Source organism: Onychomys torridus, chromosome 12, assembly GCF_903995425.1.
Source record: "Onychomys torridus chromosome 12, mOncTor1.1, whole genome shotgun sequence".
NCBI lineage: Eukaryota > Metazoa > Chordata > Mammalia > Rodentia > Cricetidae > Onychomys > Onychomys torridus.
In genome coordinates this window covers 29521460-29535530 of record NC_050454.1, presented here as the reverse complement: position 1 = coordinate 29535530, position 14071 = coordinate 29521460, and the positions used below count along the sequence as shown (strand labels likewise).

Here is a 14071-nt window from a genome sequence, read left to right as displayed (position 1 = left end):
CTTATGGGGACACAAAGAAAATTTTAGGATTATGGAGTAGTCCATTAGGGTGAACCTCTGAGCCAGTTGCCTTGAAAGCATTCTGGATGTTGGATCATCTGGGCCATGGTGTCAGCGGGGACCTTTCAGGTGGTCTTGGCTGATCAAACCTGATGTATCTTAATCTGGAACAAATCCACAGCCTCTGGCTTTCTGTGGAAACAAAAGCAGAGACTCTTTTCCAAAGCAACATATCCTTATATCCAAATTTTGAAGTCAAGGTACCTTTAAAATTTACATATTTGTTTAACTCAACAGCTTTTATGATCAAATCTTTTTCTGCAGTTAAAAATCCCAAAGACAACATAAACCAGATTCTCTGTGTAATATCCATCTTTGTAAGACTGAAACGCTGCTGTGGCTGCTGGTTCCGCCCACCTCAGCTTCCCAACATGGCGGTGGTACAGTTTACCGACAGCTCAGAGTCTGGAGCCATGTGTACCATCAACTATCAGAAGCAGTTCTATCAAAGCAGTGTATAGCCCAGAAATTCCCCCCCCTTTTTTTTTTAATTAGCAAAGGCTAAATCCACCATGCAGCAGAGTAAAGTGTCACTTGTAGATTCCTCATTCCCACCACACTGCAGGTCAGACACACACGCCAGGAACCCGCCATAGTAGCTCAAACCGGCAGGCTGCCGCTAACTTGAGAGAGACAATTAGGAAGCTGTTTTTACCTCTGTCTTAGAAGAATCTTTTTTTTCAGTTTTTAGGTGGAAATTCTTGCCCCACGTTGGGCGCCAGATATTGGTGGAATTATTAAGGCCACTCCACGTAGTTAAAAGGGAAGTTTATTTTGTGGGGTAACTTACAAATGAAGGGGTAGGTCGCAGAGTCTGGCAAGGTAGAGGGTAGTCTCTGGAGAACTCTGCTCGGTCCACCTCTCGCGTCCGGCGTCCCGGAACCAAGAGAGTGAGTTCTTCCCGATCCTTCGTCTTCTGCTTCCTCCTCTGCCCCGCCTTGTGGGTGTGACCATTACCGAAGCCTCAGTGGGGGTTGGAACTTCCAGGCCAATGCTGGGATGCCTATCCACTACAGTGATCTCTTGGGATACAGGTGAATAGTTTGCATACATTAACACCTCTACCCCACCCAAGCCTGCCAAAGATAGTTGACAGGATAAGAGGGAGCTGGGGGTGTAGCTCAGTGGTGGAATGCTTGCTGGTCAGATGTGATATCCTGGCTATAATACTTCACACCATAAAAGAGAGATGAGGGGATGTATCTGAATCCTGTGCAAATTTGAAGAACTTATAAATAAGTAGTAAACAAATTGTGCGAATGTTTCATTTCTTTTTTCTGTCAATGTTTTGAAAACTCTTGGGTGTAAATTCTCTATTCAGATGGGTCAGGTAGGTAGAAATACGTCTTTTCAAGAATGGTGCTGATGCTTTGTAGTTTTGTGTATAACTATGTGCTTATCTTATTTCAGCCATATTTTCAGAAGACAAAAACACCACAGAGCCTGCTTATAAGGTTAAAAATGCCCTATCCATTCCCAACACTGCAGAGCCAGCAGCAATGCAAGAACCTTTGGTGGGGAGCCAAAAGAGAAAAGCAAGGAAAACAAAGATCACACACCTTGTCAGGACTGCAGATGGCCGAGTATCACCAGCAGGAGGTACCTTGGGTAAGGAGATCTTTAGGTCAAGGTTATGAGAGCCAGCAGGTGTCCACCATGGCTGCATTGGCCAGCAAGTGATTATAAACCAAGTCCCATTTCTCAATGAAAACCCCGTCTGTTCTGCATCTTTCTATTTCACTCTCTAAAGCCATAGCTGTTTCTCCAAGTGTGTCTAAATCCCTAGAAAGGAGAGGTAATCTTTTGGAGTATTGGCTGCTTTTCCTCACCATGTCCCGCTCCCCAAACAGTGTTGATTAAGTAAATTCCAGAAGAGCCTAGATTTTGAAAGCTACTAGACGAGTCTGTGTAACTTCATGGTGTTCTATTCATGTCAGTACAAGCGGGATTATTAGATATTCAAAGCAATGAATTGGAGAGCCTGAAAATATATTTAAAACTTTCTATACGGCTGATTCAAACCACTAGGGGAGCCCGAGAATGTGTCTGGAAGTCTTGTTTTCTGGTCTAAACAGACAGTAAAATTACCCACTTCCTGTCGTAGCTTGTGCTCTATTTGTTATTTCCAGTGATTTCTTATATTTTTGGTTGTGAGCCTAGCCTTTAACGGCTGAGCCATCTCTCCAGCCCGATTTCCAGTGATTTCTATAACAGAATTTTCTGAGAGGCTCAAAGTAAAGGGTAGAATGGTGACTGAACGTCTCCTGAAAATCTTGGGGTACCATGCTATCTATGCAGAGTGATCTTAATTGTTGCCTCCTAGCAGGTCTACATTTGATCTGATTTGGGTTAATATCAGTGTTTATGCAGATGAATTACTTGCTGGGTTAGAAGTGAAGGGCAGGGGGCTCGAGTTATGACTCAGTGATTAAGAACACCTACTGCTCTTCCAGAGAACCTGGGGTCAAGTCCCAGTACCCATATGGTGGCTCACAACTGCCTGTAACTCCAGTTCCAGGGGACTCGACACCCTCAACAGACATACATGCAGGCAAAACACCAATGCACATAAAATAAAAAATAAATTAATTATAAAAAGAAATAGAAGGCAGTTGTTAACTTTGCACTTTTCTTGTGTCTTATTTTTTACATAATTCTCAGAACCATGAGACAGACCTCAAGTTCTAGTTTCACAGTAGAGGGGAACTTTGAAGAGGTGGAATTCTGAGTCTGGATGGGGAGGTCAGAGTGAAGACCAGTGTCTCACTCAATGTTGATCCAACAAATCCTTCCTCTCCTCACTTTCTAATCTAGATTCTGATATGCCACTTTTCTTTTTCTTTATTATTGATTAGCTCATATTTTGTAGTATAAAATAGTGGGTGCCATAATGACATTTTCATCCATGTCTATAATGTGCTTTGATCATATTAGCTCCCATCACCCTACCTCAAACCCAAACTGGTCTTTCTACTTTTCATGAGTAACTTTCATTTTATAGATTGTTACACCCTTGTTCATTTATGTCCTCATTCATTCTCATTTGTAGGAAAGAGAAATTTTGAAAGAGACTCCCTTTTTACATAGGAAAACACCATGCCACTTTTATGTCCTATTTATGACAGTCATATCTTTCATCATTTGTTTTCTATATTTGAATAGTATTAAAAATTCTCTCTCCTACAATGTTTGCATAATGGAGAAAATCTTCTCCTTTGTCTTTTCATAGGCACCAGAAAATCCTTTGTCTTGTTCCATTAGGTCTTTTAAACAAAGCCACAATATGGGAGCTCAGCAGGACTGATTATCTGTTGTTTAGTCTATTCTACCTGTTAGAATTGCATTAGACCCCAAGCCCACATTACTGTGACAGTATATGCTATGGCTTCTTGAGAAGGGCATAACCATCAGAGAAGTCTTGGGTTTTATTTTGATCACAGTTCATTCCAACACTGAACCATTCTTTGGGAATAAAACACACCTTTTCTTCATTCAGGGTTAGGGCGGCGTCCACAGTAGGATGTTGCCATTGAGCGTAATGAGAGTCCTTTGTTACCTTGGAGGAAGAGTGTGTGTCAGTGCTGCTACTCAGAGGGTAGCAAACATGGACAGGAAAGAGAACTCTCCAAGCTGTCTGGCTCAGTGCTCCTCAGTACCCTGCTCTGAATGTTCCTCCTGTGATGGATTTCTCCTTTGTTTCAGATGACAAACCAAAGGAACAACTGCAGAGGAGTCTCCCTAAAGGAACCGAGACATACTGCGGTGATGATTGCTCACACAGTGCAGTTGAGGAGCCACGGAGCACTACTCCAGAAATGCCTGCTGTGTCTGCATTCTTCAGCCTCGCTGCACTGGCTGAGGTTGCAGCCATGGAGAATGTGCACAGGTGAGTGGTCCAGCAGGAGTGAAGGAAGCATTTCAGGAGTGATTGCATTTTACTCTCCATCTTCTGGCTTTCATACTGAGTTCAAGGGCACCGTTATTTAGATAAGTTGTTGCAGAGTATATATGTGAATTAACAGTATGGTAAACATGAGAGAAAATGACTAAACTTTACTTGTATGAAGTTCCTGTGAATAGAGAAGCGGTATTATCCACACATTCTGGGTCAGATCTTGAAGCAGAGGTTCGTGAAGGGAGGACAATACAGTATCCTGAGCATGATAATTACCTTCTCCCACTCCCAGCATCTGTTTTGTGTAAATTGGGAGTGAGTGGCTATATTTGTTAATTTTCTGTTGCCATGCTAAAACTCCATGACCAAGACAATTTCTAGAAGTTGGGTTCTCTTCTAGAAGTTGGTTACTCAAAGGAAGGGTTTGTGTGGACTTACAATTCTAGAGGGATAAGAATCCATCACCGTGGGAGTCATGACCACAAGCAGTAGACATGATGGCAGGAGAGGGTAGCTGAGAGTTACATCTCAACCATGAGTACAGAGTGGAGAGAGATAGAAACACTTCTAAAAACCCTCCCCCAGTCACATACTTCCTCCAGCCAGGCTTCATCCCTCAAAGGTTCCTCAACTTCCCCAAACAGCACCACTCACTGGGGAACCAGTTTTCCTTTAAGCCACCACAATGGCACTCGTCCCATGGAGATGTTATGTGGATGGCTGTGACATCTCAGTGCTAAGGATGGTGTTGGTAGCTGTGACAATATATCTGTGACAATACCCCCTGTCAAAACACTATGGGTGCAAAGTAAGGACCATGTTGACATCTGACTTATGGTAGACAGAAGCCCATTAGTTTCTTCATCTCTATGATCTGCACCTCAGTTTTCTCACCTTATATTGAACATGATGATATCCCCCAAAGAATCAAGTCATAAGGATCTGACCAGACCATGGGCATGAGAACTCCTAGCTCAGTAAAGTTCCATAGAGAGCACGTTAAGTTCTAAGTTTATAATTGGATCCTCTGCTACTTAATGAATCCTTTGGGAAAGAAAGAAGGGATTTTGTAAACTCGGTGTTTTACTTTTTTATTCAAAGTGGATCACCCACTGGAAGTAACTTTATTAGACTTTCAGCCAAGTACAAAAGCTTTGAAAGCCCAGTGTGCTAGAGCGTGGTGCCCCTCTTACTTCCAGGTAAATATGAAGGCCCTGGCGGCAGCTCTGTCTCCCCTTGGCCCTTTACTTGTCAATTCTGGTGCTCCCTCACCCGAAGCCTCCACGTCTCCAGGAAGCCACATTCCTTTTCACTTGTGTCCTGCAGCGTCCTGCTGGGGAGTGAGGGCTGACAGACACTGTTGGGAGGTCTGCTAAACCTGAGAAAGAGACTCCCTTGCACCTCAGTGAGAATCATAATACAGGGCTCCAAAAGCCAGGCACCTCAGGCAAGCATTCTCTTCTACACACTGCAGCTTCGGTTGCATCCTTGTCCTGCCAGCTAGCCTTATGTGACTTACAGCTTGCACCAGCAGAAAACCCAAGGAAGCCTTTCTGCTGTCAGCAAGCCTGCCCTGCCCTCCACAGCCTTGCTTCACACTCATGGAAATGCTGGTCCCCTCCCAGCCAAACCATACTTGCCTTTGCGCATCCGCATCCACAGGTGAATGGCGGGTCCTTCTTCTCGCCCCTGCTGTTAGTCCCCTCTCTCAGACGCAGCGCCTCACTGCTGCGGCTTTCATGCCTCAGGCACCTGTGTTCAGACTGTCCTGAGACCGGCGGCATATTTGGTTGTCTAGTATCTGCTGATGTTATGTCTCCTCCTGCTTTATTTTGAAAACAAAACATTGGTTTTGTTCCTTGTGGCTTAGGTGGCTGCTCCTCTACCAGTAGGTGAATGTATGGCTGCCTGGCTGTGTAGGCATAGAAGAGACTATGTGAAAGACTTTTCTATAACTTGCCATTAGAAAAAACAGCAGTGATTACTAAAGTTATACCGTTGGCCTAAAAAATGTTAGCATTCTTTCACTTTTCCTTGTTTTTTTCTTCCTTTCCTACTATTTCCTAAAGTTTTTTTCCATTTTTAAATATAATTAGACAATCATAAAGATTACAAACCAGCATTTTAAATCTATTTTTCTTGAGGAGAGAGCTAAACAAACTGGATAGTTAATACTTAATAGCAGCCACATATGAATGAACAAATTAATAGAAATATGTTCTTAGTACATTTTCTTTTAAAATCCTTAGCGTCTTGTATTCTTCAAGTGTTCCGTATATCAGAATTACTTTCTTTTTTTGGACATCAAGAGGAATGTGGGTATAACTCTAAGGCAGGCATTTGCTACATTTTAAAATTGCCACTTTTGTTTATTGAAAATGTATTGGAAGGAGAAACCTGTGGAAACACTACTGTCACTTCAGCTGTTTTCAATGGTGTGTTGTGCAGTGCAGGCCAGACCAGGGCAGCCTGAGTGTGCTTGTCTGGGCACGACAGGTTTGTTGGTTCACCCCTGGCTCCTTAGGAAGAGAAATGTAGCTGAACGTACCACAAATTTTGAATAGGATTTTTACAACCAGGAACTATTTTTTACTACTAAACCTACAAAATTGTGAAAAATCAGGTGTATTTTGGCATAGAATCAATCAAATAGTGGGTGTTTCCCAGAGTTCTCCAGCTCTGTCAGGAGTTGTCCCTCTGTGTACTGATTTTGGCCCAAGTATTGGGCTGGATGTTCTTGCCATTTAAAATGCAATGTCGGTGCTAGATTTTGTCACTGAGAGCCTCTCTCATGTTCCTGTGAGATGTCACAGAAGCTCTGCACTGCCTCTTGTTTATTTTTGTTCTTCTTGTTGTTGTTCAGTGTGAGTCTCTTTCTCTTCAGAACTGGTTTTAAATTAGGTGTATTATCTACCCTAAGAAATGGGCCTGGAGCTGGGCGGTGGTGGTGCACACCTTTAATCCCAGCACTCGGAAGGCAGAGGCAGGTGGATCTCTGTGAGTTCGAGGCCAGCCTGGTCTACAAGTGAGATCCAGGACAGGCACCAAAACTACACAGAGAAACTGTCTTGAAAAGCCAAAAAAAAAAAGAGAAAAAAGAAAAAGAAAAAGAAAAAAGGAAAGGGCCTGGAGAATACAAATCAAAATAGGAGAGTTTCCTCTTTGGGCACATTGAGAACAGGAAAGTGTCGTTTAAAATCTCCATGATACGAGGAAGGCTTTCCCACAGAACATCACTTTTGGCTGAAAGTTTTCCATGTCCTAAGGAGTTGCTCAACTCTGTCTTTCAGGTTTTTATTTCTGCAGAGTGGAAGGCCTTAGCTTTGGATAATAACAACAACAACAACAAAAAAAACATTGTTAGGGGTTATAGGGAGTAGCAGTGGATAACTTCAGAAAAGGAAAAGAAAGGAGCAAAGTCAAATTCTCTAAGGACAAAACCAGACTTAAAGTAGCTATTAATTACTGTTGAGTGTGACACTGGAACATTCTTATCACCTATTGTCCTTGCTTATCTCAGATTATAGACCCTCAATAAGTGATTTTTTTCCCCCTTTTGTTTTACAGAGGTCAGAGGTCAACTCCGCTCACCCATGATGGACAGCCAAAAGAAATGCCACAGGCTCCTGTACTTATTTCTTGTGCTGACCAGTGAAGCGCCCTTTAATTGTAAAACATTGTGCTTTACCTACTACCCTAGCCTTGTCTTTACCAGGGATGCTGGCGAGTCCACGTGGTGGGAAGTACAGACTGCGGACAAGTGCTTGTTGCCTGACACAGCCCAGAATCACTTGAAGCAAAACTTAGCATTCTGGCACCACTTGTTTCAGAAGCCACAATTTTTGAGGGCAGTGTTACTGTGTGATACTGAGCAAAAGCAAAGTGATTTGGACCTTTGCTTTGCATGGAAAAAAGGCTTTTGATGGTGACCAGTGGTAACTTGGTAAAAGGCTGCCTTTACTGTAGCTCATCCAGCATCTCTTTTACCAACCAGAGAGTGTGAAACTAGTTTCATATATTACCTAGTTATTCTTTCAAAACAAACAAAAACCCTGACGCACTGCACTAGTTATTATTAGATATTCGTAGTCTTTTGTACATGAAGATTTAAGTTCTAAGATGGTTTATATAATAGGTTATACCTACATTTATATTGTAGAATAAATATTAAAAAGCCTGTACCAGAGACTCCCAAGCAGCATGGTCAGGCAGACGTACCATTGTTAGCGGTGTATGCTCGGCCTTGTGGTCCATATATTCTGCACTTTTATATTTGCCACCAGAATGGTAGTGGTAGTTTGCTGGCAGAGATGGAGAGAGAGAGAGAGAGAGAGAGAGAGAGAGAGAGAGAGAGAGAGAGAGAGAGAGATTTTGAAATTGAGAAAGAGACTATTACAATTCTTACAATCTGAATTTTTTTCTTAGCCTTGAATGACCAAGAAGAATTTGCTTGGGGCAAATTGTGGCAAATATTTTCCCAGACAGGGGAAGCATCCTGCAGATTACAGATTACTGATGTTTTCATGCCTTGAGGATTCTTTTATTTTTACACAGGGGTCTAAGTGACCAATGGATCGTTCATACAAACAAACAAAAAAAAGACAAAAATATTATTCAGAAGTGACCTTAGTATTACTTCATTATTCTAAACACATTGAAGATGCTCACTTCATATGGACTTGGAGCTTCAGACCTTTTACATCCATCACAGACAGACTGGACGGGTTGCGATTGCTATGCACGGCCTAATAGGCACTGCAGGTTTTAGGAGCCATTTGGAGTTTGTGTTGTTGAGGAGGTATTAAGTAAACGAGGGGGGAGGTGTCTGAAGTGTGCCTCTCAGTCAGATCCACCTACAAGTTTCTGTTTCCTTTTCATGTTTTGTTGCTTTTAAGCATAAAACCAACCATATGCCAGTGCCAAGTGGATTAACTGGCTTACAACATTCAACATATTGACTTAACCACCTGACGTTCACAGTGTCTTGTTTCCTAGCAACAGATGCAAAGTGATACATCAAAATTAATCTGAGGCTACAGATTTTACAGGGTATTTGTTCCATAGCACAAAGTATTTCCCCACTCTTGAATCACAGCACAAACTACCAAATTTTAATTTTTGGATCCCAGCAATAATTTTTAATAGTTTTCAAACTGGTGGAGTTTTGATAGTGCTAGCTGGAATTTGAAGCTTTTGAATTAGATCTCTAAATGGTGACCGTTTACATGGTTTTATCTAGCTTTCTTATTTATACTTGACTGAATTGTAATGATTTTTTTTCTAATTGTAATTTGACCTAATAGCCATATAAAATGATTCTATTAATACTGTCTAGGTCTAGCTTCTCATGGTTGTAGATATTACTTCAGTTCCGGTGCTGGAAAATATGTACAACAATACTAACAGAATTGAAAAAGATAGAGATGTGTTTTGTTTTGATGTTATCTTTCCAAAGCAGGTAGGGAGGGTAGCAGAGTATTAAAATTGTGTCCTCCAAAATTGATGTTCATTGTGGGGATGGAGGAACCAGGAAAGAGTAAAAGGTAAATCAGTAGGTATAGCTTAACCCCATTCACATAGAAATAAATCAAGTGAATAGCCCCAGATTTTAGCATACTATTTTTTACTATAACTGTTTTAATAATATTTTCTAAATTTCAAAACAAAAAAAAAAGTGAATGTTTGGAAATTGCTGGGTCCTGATGTTGGTGGCTGTTGGAGTTTTGGACCACTTGCTAGCAGTGATTTTAAACATGATAATTAGCTAAAACCCAAAAAAATAATAACAAAAGTAGAAAACCAACAATTGCATTGGTGCAGAACATGCATCTTGACAATGGTACTAACTTGTTATTCTCTAGAATACACTAGAATAGATCTATTTTTGCCAGAGCACCCTCCTTCAGTCTGCCGAGTACATTTCACTAGAGTCCCTTAAGAGATTGCTGTATATTCCTGAGACCTTTTTTAAAAATGAAGCAAACAAGAGATGACTTTTTTTCTACGTGGTTAATATCTTACCTGGTCTGCTTTTCCTGACCCCCAGTGGCTTTTCCCTTAGGCAGGGTGGGAATGGGGAGGGACTTACTGGATATGACTGTTTTCAGATACTTAAACAAACAAACAAAAAAACTTTTTGTAGAAATGCTTAATTTTTAAGCGGTTAGGCACCAAGAGTAGCAGAAATCCTGCAAAGCTTTATAGTTCTGAGTGAGGTCTTGATTTTAGTAGCTGTGCTTCTCATGCCCCGAATCTGCTGGAGAGGGGTGTTGGTATTTTCAGGTAACATTTGTTAGCACAAATCCTTCAGTCCGTCACGTTGTACTCCACTGCATTAGCATCATCTTCTTCATTTCACCTCTCTCCTTCTGGAAACTGGTATTGCTGTATCGATCGGATGTGTACTTACAATCCGCCAGCAAGCACCATCCACACTAACATTTGTCTCAGCATCCTCAAGAAAACAAGTCGTTGCACCTTATGTATATCTCAAGCAAACCAAAATACAATGTTCTGCTTTGTTATATTCTAAATTGTTGTAGCATATCTTTCTGAAGCCACTTTGCATTTAGTGAAAATGTCAGTATTTATGCTTTTAACCTTAATTTCTGGATTCAAACCTGTATATAAATCTTCTTTTGAAGTTGTTCTTGCCCTTCTCTACAGTGCTGGAGTGGGAGGTTCTGTCTCAGGTGCAGACACTCTTCCAGTGTTCGGTAGCCTTTTATTTATTTTAGTTATTCTGGTATTTCCAATGTAAGTTTGAAGTGTCTAGAGTATATTATAGTAACTAAAACTGCAGCTCTTAAGCTGAGTGAAAGAAAAAATACTGTAAGACATCCTTGAAGTTTTGTTTATTTGGGTACTGTAGATGAGATCAGGGGAAAGGAAAAAAACTTCCACAGCCACTTTGGAAACTACAGGTTCTTGTCCCCAAATTAGGTTAGTCTCAGATGGTGGATCAAAACTCTTAATCCATTCAATCCCCTCCTGAGTGATCTTGTCATTCTGGCAGCCTTTTCCCACAAGTGTTAGAAATTATTTAATTTTATCAGATGTTGCCTGGAAGCCATGCTGAAATAATTCCCATATTATCATTGTTACTCTCCTTCCTGCCTGTACAGTTACTAGAGAAAGATGATGGCAACGCTGTATGTGCAAAGGAGCATCTGAACCTGTCTGGGTGTTGGAGTCCAATGTTGATTCCCTATTGTTTTCTTAAAGTCAGATGCTTTGCTAAGTCATAAAAAATGTATTTGCACTCTGCAGTCTTTGGCTCAGTGTACGGAAGTGTTTGCACCAATGTAAAATCTCAAGCAAATTATAAATTGCTATGGAACAGACATTAGCTGAAAACTGAATGACATGTTTTGTTTATAGGGTGGGGTAGGGAATACTACATAGCTCTGTTCCAAGCTTGGCATTTGATGTTAATGTGAAGCAGTGGGACCATGCTGCCTGCTAAACTACTGTATGCGTCCTAAGTGTTCTGAAGACCAGCAGCTGGAGGCTGGAGGACAGCACCCATTCAACAGAGGAGAAGCCCCACCACCGCTTCCTCCGGGGAGAGGAAGGAAATCAGGGGAGGCCTGGCCTTACCACTTGTAAGGGAAATGTTGGGGTGTACGTGATGCTGTTGAGATTCACCTTGGATTGCACTGCTCCTGAGAGCCCTCAGATAAGGCCAATCCTCCTGGGCTACCTCGGCTTCCAAAGTTATTTCAGTAAGTCTGTCTTTCGCGTCTACCTTCAGTGCCACGATTTTCCACTGCAGTGTTTGGACTTCACAAACCGGCTTCTCCAGAGAGAACATCCTCTTGTTGAAATGAGCAGTAGAAGCAAGTGCTTATCACATTTGACCTGTTAAAGTGTTTGGAGTGACTGCTAGGTGGAAATTGAATTTAGCTTCTCCCCACACATCCTTGTTTTGCACTTTATGCAAAGTGTACTAATTGCTAATTAGATGTTGTTTCTGTTTATACAGGCATTCCCAAAGAGTTAGACTGGACTTGGTTTTATTTGAGTTTGGGGATTGTTAAAGTCTTACTTAGATTAACTAACAACATGTGTATAATGAAAACAGAAGCAGCTGTGTAGTTCATGGAACCATGGATCTGGTGAAGCGTCGGGGTTTGATGGACTACTTTGCTTGTGTTTGGAAGTGATAGCTACGTTCGTTAATACTCTATGCTGAAGGACTGTCCTTTACAGTGGGGACATTATTACCTTCTTACATTTCAGAACAAAGAAGCAACAGAAGTAAATGACATCCGTTTGACTTCTTTGTGTACCTGCACCTCTCTGTGCTACCCTCCCTTCAAATATATTAATATACATGATGAGAGGGGGATCTTTCCTCTTTTGACCAAATTCTATCTGTGGTGGTGTGATTCTTACTGATAAAGTCACAGGAAGAACTTTGTAGTTCAAAGTTCTGTGGCCTTTGTTTTGTTTTGCTTTGTTTTTTTGTTTGTTTGATTTTTTAAAATTTTTTTTGATTTTTTATTTTTTTGGCAGACAGTGGTCAAACTGATCATGCCTTCAAATTGATTTTCATGCACAGAACTAGTTTTTGTGAACATTACTACTACTTCCAAAGATTTTCTGATAACTTGGGCCAGAACTGGTGACTGAGTAACAAGGATCTGATCGAATGCCTCCAAACCCACCCACAACACGAATCTTACCTCACAAGCTCTAACCTAAATCATAGAGACACTCATGTTCCATGGAATGTCACTGACTTCTCTGTTGCTCGCCAGAAGGTGTTGCTCTTGTCTCCTGACTCCTCACGTTTGTGCCTCGGCTCTTGGAGCAGCGGAACCTAGGGTCGGGAAGCCTGGGGACCTTGAGCTTAGTGATTGCTTAGCCACATTTTCATGTCATTAGCACTAAGCAAGCCTCTGGCTCTCAGGAATTTGTCAAAAGGTTGATGAAACCTCCTGAGATTCCACACACCAGGTTATAACCTGGTTGTCATAGGTTTGAATTGCTTACTTACATGTCATAAATTAACCACAGCTTCAGTTGACCCCAGGTCTTAAGTCTGTTGACAGTTTCAGCATGACTGATTCCCTCATTTTATTTTATTTTTATTTTTACTTTATTTTGCTTTGGAAATTGGCTTGGTTCTCTTTAGAGTTGGTGTAAACATGCCATGTAATAAATGATTTCCAGTTAATGGTACAACAGAATTATTGCTTTCTTAGATGTATGTGTAGTAAAAGTCAATATACACATTTATATAATTTCTTCAAAATCTTATACCTAATTTGATATTTCTAAAAATTGCACATGTAAGTCATGTGTATAACATGCTAAAGTACTTTAACTGTGATCTTAAAACAATAAAAATATTTAATAAAAATTTGAAATATTTTAAAGATATTATTCAAATACATTTCTTTATGTTCATACTACCATCCATAGAGTATGTGCCTTCAGTGTACCATGTCCACTAAAAACAGTAGAGAAAATAATAAAGGATTCTTCAACTATTTCAGAACATTGGTTAATGGTTTCCCCTGACCCTGTGTTCACCTGAGACTGACCATTGTCAGCACTGATCTCTCTCCCCTAATGTGGAGGGTGGATGGTGAAAGGGAGTCCAATGGAAGATAGAAGATTCACTTCAGGCTGCTATTTGGGATGAGAGCTTTTAGGGGAGCTTGACATACTCTTACCTTGGATTCTGTCCAATAAAACTGTAAGTTATATCATGTAGGCGGTAGCCACCCATAAAAGCTCTGACCTCAAACTGAGTAAGTAGAGTGTTTCTGAACTTTGTCTTATTTAAAAGTCCTTTGGAGCTGGATGTGGTTGTGCTCAGCTTTATTCCAGTACTTGGGGAGGCAAAGGCAGGCAATCTAACTTTTGATGCTACTTCCCAACCAGCCAGGGCTATATAATGAGACCCTGTTTCAAATACAAAATCCCAAACAACAAAAGTACTATGGAAACCATATCAACATAGATGTGTAATAATACATATTTGGTCCCAAAGTCCTGGATCACTATCTGCCATTGCTTTGGGGGATAGAAAATGTTGGCATGGTGTCTTTATTGTAAATGTACATTGAGTGCTCCTTACTCCATGTTGAAGCTAGCATGGTTTGT

General features: G+C 41.0%; 1 protein-coding gene across 6 annotated transcripts in view; it reads left to right on the top strand.

The window, feature by feature from the left end:
* Bbx (BBX high mobility group box domain containing) overlaps positions 1–13136 on the top strand; it is a 241937-nt gene extending 228801 nt beyond the window's left edge. For 3 of the 6 annotated variants that reach the window (XM_036203545.1, XM_036203547.1, XM_036203544.1), the window contains 3 exons: positions 1471–1668; positions 3763–3946; positions 7523–7682. In XM_036203545.1, coding sequence (XP_036059438.1) covers positions 1471–1668; positions 3763–3946; positions 7523–7610 — 470 coding nt within the window. In that variant the 3' untranslated portion in view covers positions 7611–7682. Of the gene's footprint in view, positions 1–1470; positions 1669–3762; positions 3947–7522 lie in introns of all 6 variants that reach the window. The other 3 variants (XM_036203549.1, XM_036203550.1, XM_036203546.1) reach the window with 2 other exon arrangements.
* Positions 13137–14071: the final 935 nt, after the last annotated feature.